At 43.3% G+C, this 17389-nt stretch overlaps 1 protein-coding gene across 1 annotated transcript in view; it reads right to left on the bottom strand.

Annotated features, from left to right (window-relative positions):
• Positions 1–17389, bottom strand: part of LOC122798379 (DENN domain-containing protein 3-like) — a 1373701-nt gene that overhangs the window by 1212100 nt on the left and 144212 nt on the right. The window contains exon 4 of the mRNA XM_044067263.1: positions 1457–1572. Within this exon, the coding sequence (XP_043923198.1) occupies positions 1457–1572 (116 nt within the window). The remainder of the gene's footprint in view (positions 1–1456; positions 1573–17389) is intronic.

Raw genomic sequence — 17389 nt, 5'->3', positions numbered from 1 at the left:
AATTAAATGGTTGTCAGTGAACATGAGGCACTGCCATGGGATACTCATATCGACCAGGCCAAAATCAGAGATGAGAGGGAAGCTCCTATCCATTACACCAGATCCTTAATAGACGGGAAGGAGTAGGGGAGAGTCACTTAAAGGTCTAAATGAGAGTGCTTAGTAGTATACTACTAGATGACTTGCAGTGGTGCTGCCCCTTGCACAAACTGGCAGCTCTTCGAGCAACTATGAACAGGGGGAGACTATGCAGAGTATGTCCTACAGAGAATTTTAAACTGGAGAGGTCTGCATATCTAAAAGGCATGAGTACCAGCCTTTGCGCATTGGCTTTTATACCAACAGGATAATAGACTTTTACACAGTTAAGCCCTCAGGCTAATCAGATAACCACACAGTAAGCCATCCACCAGCATTTCCCAACTTAGATGGGTTGAATCAGTCCTATGCTCCCATCAGAGTGCAGAATAAAACCCTCTTAATGTAAAGCGAACTGGTTTTGAGCTCAAGTGCAGCATCAAAGGGAGTTCACTCCTGACTACTTTTTTGCCCCTGTTGCCTACCAACAATCAGACTCTCCCTCTCTGTCAGCTAGGACATTCGCTCACCATCACCTGGACAAGAGACAACAGAGTGCAGTCATCACCAAGGAAGTCTCAGTGGGGGAGGGGGGAGCAGTATTTCTGCTTTTAACATGACACCCTCATACATACCAGTTTGCATTCAAAAGGCTAGCAAGCAATACACCTTTGGGAAGCACACCAAATCTATATGTGGCGAAATTAGTTGGCTCCAACCCCTCATAGACAAGCCAGTCTCCATCAGGTATTCTAAACAGCCAGAGCACTCATGAGCAAACTCCTCCCCCGTGGTGGTGAACAGGCATAAGCCTATTCATTCCTCTCCTTTCCCACACCTACTCATGCCTGAGTCACTAGTCAGCCCTTGGACACCTGGGTCATAGTCAGGGCTTTATCAGTCTATACCAAGGAAGCTGGCTTGAGTTAAAGCTAGACTTCCAGTTACTTTGCGGAGTTTGTACATACTTTCCGTATCAGAACAGGTTTAATGCAGGTTTTCTTCCACCTTACAAAACCATGTAAGGTGATTTTCTAAACTAAATTTTCTATAGGGTGACTGCAAAGAATCTGTGGATCAGCACAGTTAACTACTTAATAAATGATTAAAAAAGTGACATTATCATGTAATTTGTCACTTTCCTCTCTTTATCAACCTGTAGCTAGTATGCATAATACCCTAATGCCCTTAAATAGTTTATTACAATTTGACCACAATGTCAATGCATAGCAAAATAATCAATGTTGATTTCTGTGATGTACAGCTTCTGTAGTATCCCTGGAGACAAGTATTAGCTGAAATACGCAGTCAAGCAAGTACCAGAACACAACAGGCACACACAAATAAATGTCATATACTGTAAGATCAAATATCATACCTTTAGAGATCTGTAACACTGTGCCACAATGCCATATGTCCTATTCCCGATAACATCAGTAAGCACAAGGAAGTGAAAATGGTCCTCCTGTAGTTCACGAGATATGTACAAGCCACCTAAAAAAAGTTGTATGAAAATTATATTACTAAATAAATTAAACTGATTTTCAAAAAAGTGCTCAAATAATGCAATCATTTGTGCAAGCATTCAAAATATGGTTGGAGGGACCCAAGGCTGACAGATGAGTTGAGGAGTAGAGGGCTGGCCCTGGGAAGAAGGATGGACCAGTAGACATCAGCTCTCCTTCCATCATGGAGGATATAAAACAAAGAGTAAAAAGGTCACACAGATAACCAACTGGTTAAAAAACAAACAAAAAAAACTCTAGCAAAGCTAGACTTCTAACTGTGCGATACCTTAAACCTCTTGCATCAAAGTCCTCATGGGATATATGCAAATCACCCTTTAAGGATATCAGGTGTTTCAGCTAAATGGCAATTCTGAATGCCCATGACTTTTTCTTTTACTTTCATTCTTGTCTATTTATGGACAATTTCCTTTTTACTCTTTGTTTTAGTTTGTTAGTTGGGATACTTTGCAGACACCCTACTGTTTATGGATATCGGCTGGGTATGACAACCCTGTGTTTCCAAAAGTCAAACATTCCTCTTATGTTATGCTGATGATGTCATAAGAAGACAGAAACATGCATGTCCAGAGCTAGAGGGGTTTTGGCTTTAATGGCTTAAAATTGTCCATAAATAGACTTAAAAATGAAAGTAAAAGAAAAAATCATGGACAGTCAGAATTGATATACTTAAAGGGTGATTTGCATATATCCCATATGGCCTCTGATGCAAGAGGTTTAAGGTATCACACAGTTAAAATACTAGCTTTGCCAGATTTTTCTTTTTGTGTTTTTAAACCAGTTGGTTATCTGTGTGACCTTTTTACTCTTTGTTTTAGTTTGTTAGTTGGGATATTTTGTAGACACCCTAATGTTTATGGATATCAGCTGGGCATGACAACCCTGTGTTTCCAAAGGTCAAACATTCCTCTTATGCTGTGCTGATTATGTCATAAGAAGGTAGAAACATGCATGTCCACAGCTAGAGGGGTTTGGCTTTAATGGCCTGAAATTATCCATAAATAGACTTAAAATGAAAGTAAAAGAAAAAGTCATGGACATTCAGAATTGCCATTTAGCTGAAACACCTGATATCCTTAAAGGGTGATTTGCATATACCCCATTAGGCGTCTGATGCAAGAGGTTTAAGGTATCACACAGAAGTCTAGCTTTGCTAGATTTTTCTTTTTGTATCATGCAGGATATGGACTATTGATGCCCAGCTTTAATTATGCTGACCCAGTGGAATGGGCGGGGGGCTCACACTCACAAGACCAGCAGTATGTGGGTGATGCATGCAGGGCACCATTGCTGCTCTTTCTCCAGTTAGCAGCAATTTAACCCCATTAAAATTCTTTTCTCTAGCATATAAAAAAAAATCCCTACACCAGTTGCTTGTTACAGTGATATTCTCTTCCCTAACTCAGTGCTCTATAATTAGAAGTTATGTACTCACCATAACGTTCCATCTGAGTAGGTAGATGATTTGTCTGCAACCTGTGGGTTACGGATCCGATATCGGATCCGAGCCGGCAACTTGTTTCAAGCTAATGGATCCGAGCTCCTAGCCCCTCCCTTCACCCATAATCCCCTGCTAACCCTCCATGACCTCAGATCGAGTTTGCCTCTCCATATATATCCAAGAAAGGATACCTAAAAACTAATAGATCCAAGAAGGTCAGGGGGAAGGAGGGGGGGATGGCTGCAGACAAATGAACTACCTACTCAGATGGAACGTTATGGTGAGTACATAACTTCTAAATCTGAAGTAGGAATGTTCATTTGTCAGCAACCTGTGGGACAGAGTCCCCAGCTACCTGCACCCTGGGTGGCCATCATGGAAGGATATTACGAAGCACCAGAGCCAAAGGATGCTCTCCCTCTAGAAAGCAGGTCTAGCTTGTAGTGGTTGATAAAGGTATGAGATGAAGCCCAAGTGGCTGCAGAACAAATATCATCCAAAGGAACTCTAGACTTGAAAGCAGAAGTAGAAATGGAGCGAGTGGAATGAGCACGAACTCCTTCTGATGCGGGTCTACCCGAGGCTTGATAAGCTAGCAGGATACATTGGGAAATCCAGCGAGATAAAGATACTTTAGAGATAGCTTTCCCCAAGTTAAATTTGGCAAAGGAAACGAACAGCTGGTCGGATTGTCTATGACCAGCCGTCCTATGGGTATAAAAAGCGAAGCTGCCTATGAACATCCAATGAGTGCAGCTTGTATTCACCCTTATTTTGATATTTAGGAAGAAAACCGGTAAATTTATGGATTGGTTTATGTTGGTTTCTGATGCTATCTTGGGAAGAAAGGAGGATTGATCCTGAGGTACACTCTATCAGGGTGAAAAATCAGGTATGGAGGCTTTACAGAAAGAGCCTGAAGTTCCGACACTCTTTTCGCTGAAGTAATGGCTACAAGGAATGCTGTTTTCCATGACAAGAATTTGAGATCCACTGAAGCAGCGGGTTCAAAGGGTGGAGCAGTCAAGGCTTGAAGAACTAAAGTAAGAACCCATGAAGTGCGGCTTCTTTACAGGAGGTCTAAGTAAAAGGTACCCTTGAGAAAGGTTTTACACAATTTGGCTGACATCAAGGGTCCTGTATCATGTCCCACATGATAATGAGAAATGGCTGCCAATTGCACTTTGACAGTTGAACAACTAGCACCTTCTTGAAAGAGTTCAGTTAGGAAGTCTAAAATGGATGGAAGAGGAGCCGTAAAGGGATCTAGATCGCTCCGCCCAGATGGAAAAACGTTCCATTTGCTGTGATATACCTTCCTGGTGGAGGGCTTATGTGCTGCCACGAGGATGGCTTTGACTGGTGAAGAGATACCAGGAGTCCTAACTAGGAGTGGAACTGGAGCAACCAAGCTGTCAGTTTCAGATTGTCCAGGTTTGGAGTTGGCAAGTCCAATGGATGGGAGATGAGATCCGGAATGGGATCTAGAATCCAAGGGTGATTCACAAGGTGAGACCACAGGTAAGGGAACCAAATTTGTCGAGGCCAGAATGGGGCAATGAGAATCATCTTGCTCCCCAACCGCGAGGCTTTCTGTAAGAGTTGTATCATCACTGAAAGAGGAGGATAGGCATAGAGTAGACCGGGTGGCCAAGCATGCACCAGAGCGTCTCTTGGAGATTCCCCTGGTGGGGGGATTAGAGCGAAGAAATTGTCGCATTTGGCGTTTGATGGAGATGCAAAAAGATCGCAGCAGGGTTGCCCCCATGTTGCGAATATCTGCTTCGCTACTAGAGGATTGAGAGACCACTCGTAGGGGGTAAGAAGGGTGTGGCTGAGCTTGTCCGCTAGGATGTTGGTCCTCCCCGGAATGTGCGTTGCAATCAGAAAGCGGTTGGTGGAGATCGCCCATTCCCACACTCTCATGGCTTGGCAAAGAGGATAAGATCTGGTTCCCCCTGTTTGTTGATATACCAGACCACTGACATGTTGTCCGAGTGAATTGCAATCGTTCCTGCGGGGAGGAAGCTCTGAAGTGCTTGCAACGCCAACAGCGCCGCTCTTATCTCCAGAATGTTGATATGCAGGGAGGTCTCTGTATCGTTCCACGTGCCTTGGACTGTCCTGCCTGAGTAATGGCCCCCCCCACCCGAGGCGGGAAGCGTCCGTGGTCACCGTGGCGATAGGGGGAGAGGTGCAGAAGGGACGGCCCATATGGAAGTTTGATGCTTGGAGCCACCATAGTAGCGCCCTTCTGCAAGCCTTGCTGATAGCAATGGGATGGTGGAGAGGAAGGGATAGGAAGGACCATTGCACTAACAGAGTCCATTGCAGGACTCGCATGTTCAAACGGGCGCAAGGAAGGAGTGTAATCGCTGCTGCCATGGAGCCTAGTGCCCTCAGGATCAATTCTGCTGGTGAAGCCACTGAATGAAGGATAGCCCGCACATGAAGTTGAAGATTTCTGATTCTCTCGGCAGTTAGGAAGGCTCGCAAATCTCTGGTGTTTATTCTGGCACCTATAAATTCTATGATCTGTGTTGGAGCCAGTAGGGATTTGCTGACATTGATAGTAATGCCTAGTTGTGGGGCTAGATGGAGAAAGAAGTCTCTGGCTGAGCAAAGTAGATGCCTTGTTGGTGCGGTCAGGAGCCAGTCGACCAGGTACGGGAAGACCTGAATTCCCTGGAGTCTCAGGTGGGCCGCAATCACTGCTAACACTTTGGTGAACACCCGGGGGGCTGTGGTGATGCCAAAGGGAAGGACCCTGAACTGGTAGTGACTGGCTCCCAGCGCGAAGGAACCTCCTGGATCGTTTGTCCATTAAGATGTGGTAATACGCATCCTTGAGGTCTATAGAGCACATCCAATCATTCTCCCTCAGAAGGGGAGGATAGATTGAAGAGTGACCATTCGGAATTTTTCCTTGGTTACTGACAGGTTCAAGCGGGAAAGGTCTAGGATGGGTCTCAGATCTCCCGTCTTTTTGGCACCAAAAGAACCTGGAGTAGAACCCTAATCCGAGCTGGTCTTGGGGGACGGGCTGGATGGCTCTTTTTCTCAGCAGCTGCTGTATTTCTGCGGCTGCGGCCTCCCTGATCGGGTGGTACATCGGGAGGTTCTTGGATTGGGGACATGGAGAATTGGTATTTTGTACCCTCTGGATATGATGCGAAGCACCCAGCGGTCTGTTGTGATGGACTCCCATGCCGCTAGATGCTTCGAAAAATGCCCCCCGACTGCCTCCAGAGTGGAGATGCCGGGCAACCCCTCAGGGCTGCTGGGCCATTCAGAGAAAGGTTCTCTGGACCTGAAATTTCGAGCCCCTCTGTCCCTAGGCGGCGTCCTCCCTGTCCACCTCTGCCACGGTAGGACTGGTTGTCCGGTGCTGGTTGGGAATGTTCTGATTTTGGAACCACATCTTCTTCTGACCCTTTTGGTTCCTTGAAAAGGACGCTGGGGAGCAGAGAAGCGGACTCCGGCAGACAACGTCTTCCTGTCCTTCTCGCTCTGGACAAGCGTCTCGAACTGTTTTGCCAAAAGGGCAGAACCATCAAAGGCGTTAAGGGCGCTTTAAAGGCCTCCCTAAAGTCGCAATGACGGGGCCGGGCCTGACGTCTCATGACTAGGCCTGCTCCGCTGGCCCTAGCGTCTCCCTCTGTGGCGTGGGACAATAGCCGCATAGAGATGTTTGAAATAGATCTCAGAGTGGCCATTCGGGTGGAGTACAATTGTTTATCCTCCTCCGACATGGACTCGGGGATGCAGCGTATTCTTTGATAAGATCCCGCTGCATCCTGATGACATGTGCCATATAGTTCAGAGACCTTACTGAGAAGGTCGCTGAACTAAAGACTCGCTTCCCTAAGCGATCCATCAAACGGGACTCTTTGCTCGGTGGATGGACTGAGGGACTCTCCTGAGCCAATTCCCTCTTTGTGGCTGCCGCCGTCAACATGGCATCTACAGGGGCCCTTACTCCAATGTGACCGGTCTGAGGGGGGGCTAAGAATCCTATCCGTCGCTGGCTCCACGGTGTCCGGATCCTTCCATGCCCTGGTGGTAATAAGGTCCACCAGGGGATCGGCTGGTGGGAACACCCAGGAGGTAGGCAGTCCTGCCTCGAATGCCTCCAGTAACACGGACTCGTCAGAGGAAGACTTGGGGCAGACCACCCACCTCTGATTCTCAGCATCTCCATGAGGTCTCCAAAGGAGACATCCTCAGGGTGATCTTGGGGAGCCTTCCCCTTCCTCCAAGTCCGTGTCCTCGGTTAAGGACTCAGGGGAGTCCACGTGCCTCCTTTGCACTTATGCTTGCGGGAGCTTCCTCGGGACTGGCCGAGGAGGCCACGCCAGCAACATCTTGTTCCAATAGAACTATCTGTGATATCGAAGCAGGCTGTCCCTTTGGCGGGTGATGGAAGCCTGGCCCAGCAGAGAGAGTGCAGGGAGGAGTCGATGCAAGGACCGGGGGTCCGGATGCTCTCAACAGAGCCCTCTCCACAACATCGAATGCCGAGGAGAGCCACTCTCCAATGGATCCGAAAGTCGGCTCCCACTCGGATCCGATGAAGGGATAGAGCCGGCGCGAGACCGTCGGATCCGAGGACAAGTGTGCTCCGACCTGGATGGAGCCGAAGGCACACTGAATCCCGGATCCGGCTCGGACCACGGCTCCGAGAGGTCGGATCCGACAGACTCGAGGGTAGGGTCGGATCCGAAGTACCAAGTACTGTCGGAGCCGACCCACCCCGGCTCAAGGCTGCTCGGCTCCAGGCTCCGAACCCGGGTGGCGGGTGGGAGAAGGAGCAATTGGGTGGAAAAAGGTGTCGAGCTCCCCACCTGAGGGAGGCAAGAGCACTCCATCTGCAGCTGGGCCTGGATGAACCTTATCATCCGGTCCAAGTCTGCATCAGATAAATTGAATGTGGATCTCGAAGAGGCCACCGAGGCAGGCCTGGAATGCCGCCTCGATGACCTCGACGGAGATCGGGTCTCCTCCTCCTCGGGCCCCGGGGAGAAAGAAGGGGATCGGAGCCGAGGAGGAGGAGACCTAGAAGCAATGGAGGGAGAAGCCCGCTTAGCTGGCGGGGCCGAAACGGAGGTCTCAGCCCGCCGCTTGTGGTGCTTCTCCCTCTGTTTCTCCCTCCTGGCCTCCCTGTCCTCCGACACTTTAGCGGGAGTTTGAGTCCCAGTCGGAGGCAGGGGGGCAGGAGTGGCAACCATCACAGGCTTTGATGGAGCCACAGGAGTAGCAGAGGTAGCGGAGGCCGAAGCTGAATCCGGGGGGTAGAAGTCCCGCCAGGACCAGCTTCGACCTCCGTTCTTTCAGTGCCCTCGGGTTGAAAACTGCACAGATAGTACAGCCCGAGGTGAGGTGTTCAACCCCAAGGCACCGAATGCACCGAGTGTGGCCATCAGCCGGGGAGAGCTTATGGCCACACTCAGTACATTTAGAAAATATGGCTTTTGGGGCCTCAGCCATTCCTTTTTTTTTTTTTTTTAACTAAAAGGAATAAAACTACACACACACACACAGGCCCCAAAAAACACTCAACACACACTCACACACTAGCGACCAGCGAAAGGAGGGTATTAATTAAAAATATAGGGAACCTAACTCATACACACTTTAAAAGTATTAATGTAAAATAAAATTTAAATTCTGAAAATGTAGAAAAAAGGTAACTTTTTCACTTATCTGAGCTCTGAAGAGGATCCAGCCATCAGCAAACTAGATCTGGGGTCATGGAGGGTTAGCAGGGGATTATGGGTGAAGGGAGGGGCTAGGAGCTCGGATCCATTAGCTTGAAACAAGTTGCCGGCTCGGATCCGATATCGGATCCGTAACCCACAGGTTGCTGACAAATGAATATTCCTACTTCAGATCAAAAATTTAACCAGGGAAGGGAACAAACTGAAGATCAGCAGTAGAACTAAAAAAAACTGATTAGAGTAAAGCCAGAGGCAGTAGTCAGCCTTCAGCCACTATTTAAGTAGTTAGATATCCCAGTGGAATTTACAAGTACAACCTCATGCCACAGCCATTAGCAAAAGTCCAGTTACAAAAATGGAACTGTTGTGTACCTATCTCTATTCCTTTCAGGTGTCTGAAGTACACAATTGTGTTACTGAAAAAATGCTCCCGAAGGCAACGGACCACTGAAAGCATGAAATCACACAGAAATGCACTCAATACATCTATACCTATCAGAAAGCATACTCAAGGAGTATGCTATGAATGATAAATACTTTGCAACAAATTCAGAGGAATGAAACATCTGAAACAAACATCTGGTTAATAGTGACACTATAAAAAGGATCAAACACAATAATAAAAACATAAATATACCTGGTAGAGAATAACTGTGCACAGATAGTCATAATTCCCATAAAAATGTTTTTTCTTAGAAATGGCTGCGATGATGGTTAGAAACTATAACACAATGTAATCAGTAAGCAAGACTTCAGTTAGCTGACTTTTAACAATGTCAGGCAGATGTCTTAAAATGCAAGGTGCACAAATATCTCAATACATACGGTTTAAATAATGATCACTGCACTTCTTTACAAGAAAAGGCATGCAAATGTAATCACCTTTATTTTTTTTAGCTGATAAAGCAGTACTAAGCAATAAGATACAGTTACATGGACGTTATTTCAAGGAAGATGAATGTTTTTTCAAGACTAACAATTCCGTATTGTATATTTAAAATTCATGACTACATCCTGAAACAGTTTGTCTTCAAAAAACATGTTTACATTAAGATAAACACAGAAATGTTCTAAAATTCACCTTTATAAAGTAAAATTATCATCACATCTTCCAGATCAATGCAGAAACTCAGCAAAACTAAGTTAAAAAAGCATGTTTGATGTTTTTTTCTGATTTTACTGATTGTTGCTATTAAAGCAAAATACTCGATTTAAACATGCCATAACATTCAAATATAATTCTCCAATTGTAACCGCAAGTCAGATTTATTTATTTATTTATATTTATTTATTTATTTATTCTGGTAAGTAGACTGACTATACTGGCAAATCATTTACAGATGTACACACTGGCAAAGATAGTGACTTATTTTTGATAAAACTGCAGTATTGTACATAGTTGCATGGAAAACAGTAAAATGCAGTTGTGTAAGTAAACTTAGTGCAACTGTAGATGTTAAAGTGAAAACAGCTGCAGTATCCTTACTATATGTGTTACAAGGATATAAGAGCCATACAGCTTCCATGCACAGCTTGAGCAGAGCAGGAGAAATCAGAAGTATGGCTACCAACATCTTCAGAGCTTTCATGCCAACTTAAAGAGGGAGGCTAGAGCCCAGAAAGAGGTCTTCGATTTGGTTAAAGTTCAGGGTGTGTGTGTGTGTGTGGGGGGGGGGGGGGGCTTGTCCCCTGCAAAAAAAAGAAGCTTAAAGGTGAAGAGTGATGCTCAAGATTCGCTCTTCTGCATTTTTGGTCTTTTTTTTCCTGTGTGTCGGCACCCAGCATTTCGAGTGTCACCATTTCAATAGGAAGCCCTTTAGCAATGATCTTTCAAACATCTACTGTTATGGCAAGTTTACTTACGCAACTGTACTGTGTTCATCATTTGATTATTTCTGCAGTAGCCTTCGCTATATACATAGAATACCATAGCTTATAAAGTTTAGGGGGAGGAGGAAGTATTTGGGTTCAAGACTCCTTGGAGAATGGTCCTAGTAAAGCCTGCTCTAAACATGAAAAGGAATCTAGTTTGCAGTGCTTTGTAAAAGTATGTATAGAGGATCAAACTGCAGCCTCTAGAATATTTTTAGAGTCCACTTCTTTTCAAAAAGTCATCAAAGAAGCCAAGGCCCTAGAATGGGCCTTGACCCTACCTGGAACTGTCTTGTTATGGTGAAAGGAAAACAAAAAATCAGGTAACAACCAATTGTAAACTGTCTGCTTTGACACTGGCTGTTCTTTTGTCTTACCTTCATAAGAAATAAATAACTTATCAGAATTTCTGAAGATTTTAGTTCTACCAAGATAATATCAGAGTTGCCTGTGGACATCTAGAGTATGAAGAATCCCTTTTCCCTCACTGTAGGTTCTGGAAAGAAGACATAGAAATTGACAGCTTGGTTTAATGTAAACTGGGATACCATTTTAGGCATAAAAGATGGATTTGTTTTCAAAGTATCTTTGTGAAAAGTGAGATAAGGTTGGCAAGACATAAGAGCTCTTAGCTCAGATACTGTTAATGCAGAAGTCATGGCAATAAGCAACACAGTCTTCCATGTTAAAAACCTCAAAGCAGCCTGATGAACTGGTTCAAACAGAGCAAGTGTTAAGTTTTCCAAAAGAAATTTAAGATCCCAAGGAGGAGACACCCTTTTTCTACATGGACAAGTATGCAGAATCCCTTTCAAAAATAGCTGGACATTAGATTGCACTGAAATAGAGGGATTTGTGGGCAGACATGCTGAAATGACCAAAAGATGAACCTTGATAGAGGAGAAAGGAAGACCAGAGGGTAATAATCTCACAAAAATATTGAAAGGTTCTTGGTTCTTAGTGTGGTACCAACTAGAAAATCTCTTCCATTTGCTAACACATGATTTTCTAGCAGCAGGTTTTCTTGCATCCTTTAATACCTGTTGCACGTGCTCAGAAAATAGGTGCTTAAACGGTATTAAAATTCTAACATCAAGGCAGTCAAATGAAGTTGTTTCAAGATGTGGTGTGTCAAACAACCCCTGTCTTAAGTGAGTAGATCCAGCTTGTAAGGAAAACTTAAAAAAGATTTGCCTGGGTTGGAAAACATTTTCAGATAGTCATTCTAATTTATTAGACTGTCCTTGTTTTTGGGAGGCTCCTGCCTTCTTTTCTGAGGCTCCTTGCCACTGTTTCTTAAACATCTGATTGCCTGCAGTCAGCTAAGATTGCTTATTTTGTTCCTTATAAAACATTCATGAATTAAGGATGAAACCCTTAAACTTGGAGAACGGAATCTGAAAAATCTAAGTCATCCCTCATATCAGCTTCCCTCTGTCATGGCATTATTTTCAGCAGCAAATGGTCCAAAAACAGACTCTCTATCAAGGGAAGATTTCAATATTTCAGATTTTGCACCCTCAAGCAAATTTTTATAATGTAAACAGGCAAATCTCCTCATAACAGACCAAGCAGCAGTTGTTCTGGAAGAGGCATTAGCTAAATCATAAACATTTCAAAGAAAGTTTTGTTATCTGAGAAACAGAATTAATAAGATAACTCAGAGATGTTTTACCCTCAAATGAAGAAAGAGTAGTAAAGTCAGCAAGTCAGTAAACATGAAAAAAATGGTATTAAAATCAAATCCTCATATTCTAAAAACCAGCAGTGAAAAACTAACGTGAGCTTGACAATTCAGAATTACGACAATAAGAGTGATAGAAGTGTATACTTTTTTTTCCAAGTCTATCAAAGGATTTCCCATCCTTGTCAGAATGAGAGGGATTAGCATTAGCTGTGTATAACTGCAGAAGGATTTGAAAGAGAAATCACTGCAGGGTCAGATCCGGGATGAGAAAACTGGTACTTGTAAGACTGAGGAACCTTATAAAGTCTATCTGCCTTCTTAGGGGCTGCAGGCTGACTGTCAAACACATTACAGGCTGTGATAAAAACATACTCCAAGGCAGAAAGCACAGGCGGAGCAGAGGTAGGTTGAGGAAATTCCTGTTGTAGTAAGGCTTAATATTTTTTCAAGGAAATGGGGATGTCATTTTGAAAATACTGACTCATTGAAGAAATGGTTTCAGAAAAAAGAAAACACTTTGAAGTCAGAGAAACACTCTCTTCAGAATCAGAATTTGTTATCTGAGGAAAAGTGATAGCATTTGTTCCCTCCAATTCCATTCCTTGTTCATCACAGTGGGAATCTAGATACAGAAGAATCTCTTTCTTTTACCAAAAACACTAGAATGTAAATGGTTAAATGCCTGAACCAAGCCCTGAACAAAGCTCAATAAATCTCCCCTTTCTAAAGTGACAGACACAGGGGAACAAATATTTCATTTTCCAAGTATCATAGAACCAGGCAAATCCATGTCAAGGACATCTTCCATGGAAACAGACATCAAAATCCAGCCAGGCAGAGAAGCATTATCTGCTCTTTACTGAGATTAACAGAGTTCCTTCCCATGTCCTCAGAGGACACTCCAACAGCCACAGACGATATGTCTAACCCCTGGTCCATGGCGGCTGAAAGAAGTACACCACAGGAAGCCAAGGAACAAAAAGAGGGGTCTGAGGAACCAGGAATGCCACTGCAGGTTCACCCATCTGTGACTGAGGCAAAGAATCAGCTGCTGAAGTGGCAAAGGCTGTTTACAGATTTTTTTTTCTTATGCCCGGAGGACAGAAGTTCCATGGTTAAGCCTTGAAAAAAGCTTAAAAAGTAGCTAGTAATGTCAGCAATAGTTAGTAAACTATAAACATGAAAAAATATTAAAACCAAAATTGCACTACTAAACACACTCGCCCCCAGATTTTATTACATTCTATTACAATTTTTTGTTTTCTTTATAAAAATAAGACATTGAAGGTTTTTTCCTCCTTACAGAACTTGTATCTCCAGCTCTGGAGAAATGCTAGCTGACCATCAATCCGTGAAAGCCCACAAAAGGAGCACTGTTCAGTAGCAGGAAGAACTGAAGAGCTTGGTTACCAGGCTGCTGATTCTCTCCAACCTTGCTCAAGCTGTCAACGGGCTGGGCACGTGGCAGGTGCCCTAAAGCTTTGGATAGCTGTTAAGTCCTTGGAGGGAAATAACCCCCATAGTTAAGGCTACTGCAGCAGTGATCAAATGCTGAACATTGACAATGACAACTAAATTAACCCAACCACTGCACCATTCACCACTAATTAACATATGTTCTGTGGCAGAAATAATATGTTATAAAAACAAGGTTTTACCTAGCAAGACTGAGAGAGGGTATGACATAGACAAGTGCATGAGGCAATCATTCTACAAGAAGTGCTCGAACCTGCTTTGAATAAACTGAAGGTGTGTAAGCTCCTGACAGTAAAAGAAAGTGTTTACTACACTTTGACAGCAAGGAGTGAGAAGGCCCTGCTGCAGTATTCCAGGAAGTACCAGGCTGCATCAAGGTCAGCGGGTCGATAACGATCGCAACAAAAGTGTTAATTGTATGTGTTTCATGAGTGACCATAAAATGCAGCAAAAATTTCTGTTTAAGATTTGTAAAACCAGTTAAGAGAGCAAGTTTTCATGCACTGGGAAGAAGACCGCTCTTACTTAAGAGTGAAGCACAGTGGTGCTCCCTTCTACCAGCATTTGACATAAATCTGGAAACTTTTTTTTAACGGATACTTGCATTCACTAGCAATATGTGGGACTACCGGCTGCGATAACTGTCAGAATAAATTCTAACATGGGAAGTAGTGCATCCTTGCCTATTGGAAACCTATCTTTCCTGGTTTGAAGACAGATAAATTTGTAACAAGTCTTCAGAAAGTCAATGTTTCAGAAGAGTGATACATAAAAGTTCCAATAAGTGTGAAAACAGGGATTTTTTTAAAAATTTGTATGGAGGGTGACTGCAACTAGCTGTATTACACATGTGGGCCACACCTCCTACTAATTATACTACCACCCAAGGTGGCCATGTATTCGGGAAAAGGGCAAATAAAATCTAAATTCTCAGTTTTTGCACAGACAGGAATTTGCTGGTTTGTGCATCTCAGATGTCTGGATTAATACAACTGAGGGTCCAGCCACAATCCTATATATTTGAGTTGTTTAAATGTTTGTAGGGAGCCACTTTGTGGTAGAGCTGTTTACATTTTAAGGACATAGCTGAGATTGTTTTTTTTTTAGTTTTTCTGAAGAGCATTGCATTTTGAAGTTCAGACTTAGCCCATTTTTTCCTGAACTGCTAATATACTTTCAGCAGGCCTTGCAATAAAGGTGAATGTAAGAAGCTAGGGACAGTATGCTATGTGAGATGGGCCTACCCCATGTAAGTCTACTGTTATGGTAAATACATAATTTTCATACGTTATAATAAGTATATTCCCCATTTATTGCTTTATAATATTTATTTATTTATTTTATTTATTTCAGTTTGATTACTGGGGAAGTCCACTGGGCCAAGAAGAACCCATTTTCAGTGGAGGCCAGGAAGAAAAGCTCCAAAGGCAGTACAACCAATACAATGTATGAGAAGAATACAAAAGAAAGTCCACACAGCAATAAAACATAGTAAGACACTGCAAATGCAAATTTACAATAGAATGTACACACAGTAAGAACACTGTAAATGCAAATTTACAACAGAATGTACACACAGCAAGAATTCAAAGAAGAACATAGCAAATGCTAAAGAAATAACAACAGCAAAAGATAAAAATAACAGAAATTTTTTTTTTTTTTTATAGATTTGCTAACTTTTCAATATTTTCATCCATACAGTGAATAGCTAGAATTAGAGTGCATAAAGGTGCAGGAGTATAGGGGCTTAGTCTACAGGAACCTTGGGATTATGTAGGGTGAAAGCAAGAACATTTCCATTTTGAAGATAGGTGTAAGAAAAGTTGGGTTTTAAAGTTATCTGAGTTAGGTATGGTTCTAAGAGAAGGAGGGAGAGAGTTCCATTTCCTACCTAGAGAGAAGGATAGTAGTTGTTGGCCAGCGGGATGTTTAGGTCGGGGGATGGAGATTAGATTTTGGTGTTCAGATCTTAAAGATCAGTTGGGGATGTAAGGGGAAAATGATGTTGGATAGAGCAGGGCATTTTTCTGGGTAGAATATTAATTTATGAGTAGTTGTTAGTTGGAGATAGTCAAGGTGGTTTGGGAGTTCTAGCCAGTTTAAAAATTGAAGGGAGTGGCAGTGGTGGGTTGAGTTTTTGGATTTAGTGGCGAATTTAGAGATTTTATTATAGCAAGCTTCAAGTTTAGAAGAGAGGGAGGCAGACAGATTAGTTAGAAGAGGGGCTCCATAAAGTAGAGGGGGAAGGAGGAAGCAGGAAGCAGGTAGCTAAGGTTTGCCTAGAGGATTTTGAAAGAAATAGATTATTCCTGTAGAGCATGCCTAGTTTTTAGTGGGTTTTTTTATGTTTTGTTGAATGTGGAGGTCGAATTTAAGGCATTCGTCAATGGTTATGCCAAGGAGTTTAGCGTAGGGGACCACTTCTATAGGAGTGTTAGTTTGGCTGAGGATGTTGAAAGTGTTTTTGTCCAAGGAAGAAGCCTTGGAAGGGAGACAAATTAGTATTTTGGATTTACTGGAGTTGAGGGAGAGATGGTTTTGGTGCATCCAGTTTTCTGTAGTGGAAAAAGCTGTTTGAGTTTTAGAGAGAAGTTCAGAAAAGTTGGGGGCGGCACAGACTAAGGTAGAGTCATCAGCATATTGGATGACTGTAGTGTCAGGGAGAGCAGTGTGAAGGTTGTTTATGAAGATGTTGAAAAGTATGGGACCGAGGATGGATCCCTGAGGAATGCCGGTAGCAGTAGGTAAGAAGGAGGAGGTAGAATTCTTCCATCTGACAGCCTGAGATCTGTCAGAGAGGTAACTGGAGAACCAGGAAAGAGTATTAGTGAAAAGATTAAGGTTGGAGAGGTAGGTGGCAGAGTAGGTGTGAATGGGAGATGGTATCAAAGGCTTTAGAAAGGTCTAGCAGAACAGTGGATACTAGAAGTCCAGAACTTCGGGCTTGATTAACTGTTTCTAAGAAGGAAAGTAGGGCAGTTATGGTGCTGTGGCCTGGATAGATATAGGAGAGATTAGGGCTATAGGGCGGAAGTTAGAAATGAAGTTGTTTTTACCTCCTTTATGAAGTGGTAGAATGTAGGCTGAACGCCAGAGTTTGGGAATGTATGACTCTTGTAAGGATCGGTTAATCAGGATGCTAATTGGAAGAGCTATTCCTTCGGCTGCGTATTTGAGGAAGGAGGGGGGAATGTTGTCGGGGGCATTGGAACAAGGTTTTAGTTTGGTTAAGAGCTTCTTTATGAATGTTGTGGAAACTGGTTTGAGTTGAAACATAGGGTGACAGTCATTAGAAGAGTTTAGGAAGTTGGAAGGGTTGTTGTTAGGGAATGTTTTGGTTAGCTTGGCTATAGAGTCTGTAAAGAAAGTGTTGAATAGTGAGCTCAGTTCATTGTCAGTTAAACTAGGGTCAGGGCAGGGGTTATTTTGTGACCCAGGATGGAGAAGAGAGTTTACAGATTTCCAGAATTGTTTTGGGTTGTTATGATTAGTAGACTGAAATTTATTGTAGTAGTTTTTTTTGTCCCTGGTGATTAATTTTTTTACTTGGTTGCGGAGTTGGGTATATTGGAGCAAGGCAGAAGGCTGTTTA

This window comes from Protopterus annectens, chromosome 3.part1, assembly GCF_019279795.1.
Source record: "Protopterus annectens isolate FY-2018-M chromosome 3.part1, PAN1.0, whole genome shotgun sequence".
In the NCBI taxonomy this organism is placed as follows: domain Eukaryota; kingdom Metazoa; phylum Chordata; order Ceratodontiformes; family Protopteridae; genus Protopterus; species Protopterus annectens.
Note: the sequence above shows the minus strand (reverse complement) of the source record. Positions and strands in the feature narration are given on the sequence as shown.